This window comes from Belonocnema kinseyi, chromosome 10 (genome assembly GCF_010883055.1).
Source record: "Belonocnema kinseyi isolate 2016_QV_RU_SX_M_011 chromosome 10, B_treatae_v1, whole genome shotgun sequence".
Classification (NCBI taxonomy): Eukaryota; Metazoa; Arthropoda; class Insecta; order Hymenoptera; family Cynipidae; genus Belonocnema; species Belonocnema kinseyi.
This window is the reverse complement of record NC_046666.1, coordinates 72361900-72364089: the sequence shown is the minus strand read 5'-3', so window position 1 is coordinate 72364089 and position 2190 is coordinate 72361900. Positions and strand designations below refer to the sequence as shown.

The window sequence follows — 2190 nt, the reverse complement described above, 5'->3', positions numbered from 1 at the left end:
TACCGCGATTTCGCTGGAAGCGGGTGCAATTTTTCAGATTAGCACCTGCTCCCGGCGAAATCCTGCAGTTGTCCTTATGACAAATTTTTAATTATATATATAATGTCGCAATCGCTCTCGCCCTACTCCCCTGAGAAACTACGAGAGTCAGCAGTTCTAAGAAGGCTGAGAACGGGGTGACTGAAATCGAGAGTTTGGTGTACTTTTAGATTCCTAAAGAAATTATAAAATTGTACGTTTGTGAAATTAAATACTTATTGTTATTGAAACGCTTTATTTGATTTTAAAACTAGTTTCATTAAGGTTCCACATTTATTTATTTATCAGAGTTTATATTTTATATGTATGTTCGTTTTGAAACTTAGTAAAATCTTAGTAAGGCACTAATATTAACAGGTAAATTATAAAAAATACTGTTGCAGATATTAATAAAGTAACATAATTTGTGTACACCTAATGTACTAGGTACCTTAGGGCAATGAAAGCTTTCGAATTTTAGATGAACGGAAGAGAAGGGAAAAAACTAACTACATGTTTTAATTTATAATTTTTCGAGTAACAAGGGAAATAAACCCTATAGTATCCGGAAACATCTATTCTTGTTTCAATCCATCTTTTAAAATAATAATGTAATGCTTTTTTATAAAATTTAATTTCTCTTTCAAATTTTCAGATGCGCTGTTAGATGATCTTCAAACAACCGTAGCGAAACCAGAATCGACGACAACGAGATTAAGTCGAACTGCTCGTCCAAGTTCACCTCGAATGGATTACAAAACTGTTGCCAATTCAAACAAAACTGTTTCTGAAAGCACCAGGTATGATCAAAGTGGTAATGATTATTAATTCTAATTTATATGTAAATATGATACAAAGGCCTCGGACTCATTTAAAAAATTCAAAATAGTGTCAATGGGAGCATAGATGAAAAAAAATAGTAGGAAAATATTATTTTAGTAATCTGGTATACAATATACATCTCCCATAAAATCGCAGGAAGTCCTTTCAAATTTTTTAAAACGCCTAAAAGCCTGAAATCTGTTGAAATCATCTGAGATTCCTAGAAGACTCGTAAATTTATCTTGAAATTTCTTGAAATCTATCAAATCCCTTTAAACGCCTTGAAATATATGAAATCCACTTAAAGCTATCAGAAACGCTTGAATTATGTTAACATCATCTAAAACTTGTAGAAAACGTTTCATATTATGTAAAATCTCTTGAAATGTATAAAAATTCCTTATAATCTTATGGAATCTTTTAATTTCTTTTGCAATCCTAAGAATTCCTCAAATTTTGTAAAATTCTTTCAAATCTGTTAAGTCTTCCCAAAATCTTACGACCTCGTTGGAAATACCTTTAAAATTTTTTAATCTCTTGAAATATTATATAAACCTGCTAATAAATTCTTTGAGATATGATTAAATTCCGTGGAATATCATAAAAAGCACTATATTCTTCAAAATTCTTCGACATTTCTTAAATTCCTTAAATTTACTTCCTGAAGTTCTCTACCAATTCTTTGAAATTCCTCTAAAGTCCCCTGAAATTTGAAATCCTTTGATATCTTTAATACCCTTTTAAAACAACTTAAAATTTTTGAAATCTTGTAAAATATCCTAAAATCTTTCGAATTTCTTGAAAACGACTGAAAATTTTTTAATGTTTAAAGTACGTGCTGATCCTATAAAATCGTGTAATTTTGGTTAAAGCTCTGCGATCCATTGAAATACTTTAAAATTTCGAGAATTATTTGGGAATTCGAATTATCTCTTACAATCTATTCAAAAATTTCTGAAACTTTTAAATCCTTTGAAATCAGATGTAACTTCTTGAAATCTCTTAAAATCCTTCGAAAGTCTCTGAAATCCTTTGGAATCTTTTCAACTACTCTATCAGTTTCGAAACCCTATCTGAAATCAGTTAAAATCCTCTAAAACCCTTGGAATTTGTCGAAGTTTAAAAATATATTTTAAGGCAAAGTGAGAAAATAGTTATATTATTAGGCCATTTGAGAAAATAGTAGCATTAGTGTAATTTAAAAAAAAAATAATTTTAAAAAATGTAATCAAAATAAAAAAAGAAATCGCTAAACAAAAGTGTCAAAAAGCATCACTAGTGTCACGATTCCAAGACCTGTACGTATATAAACTTTGACGAAGCTTTGAAAATGTAAAGTACCCACCTAAT

At 29.5% G+C, this 2190-nt stretch overlaps 2 protein-coding genes across 2 annotated transcripts in view; one reads left to right on the top strand and one right to left on the bottom strand.

The window, feature by feature from the left end:
* The window catches only part of LOC117181414 (mucin-5AC), a 48316-nt gene that overhangs the window by 21200 nt on the left and 24926 nt on the right, over nt 1-2190 (top strand). Inside the window, exon 3 of the mRNA XM_033374040.1 lies at nt 674-818. Coding sequence (XP_033229931.1) covers nt 674-818 — 145 coding nt within the window. The remainder of the gene's footprint in view (nt 1-673; nt 819-2190) is intronic.
* The window catches only part of LOC117181416 (protein Peter pan), a 59300-nt gene that overhangs the window by 45793 nt on the left and 11317 nt on the right, over nt 1-2190 (bottom strand). The window lies entirely within an intron of this gene.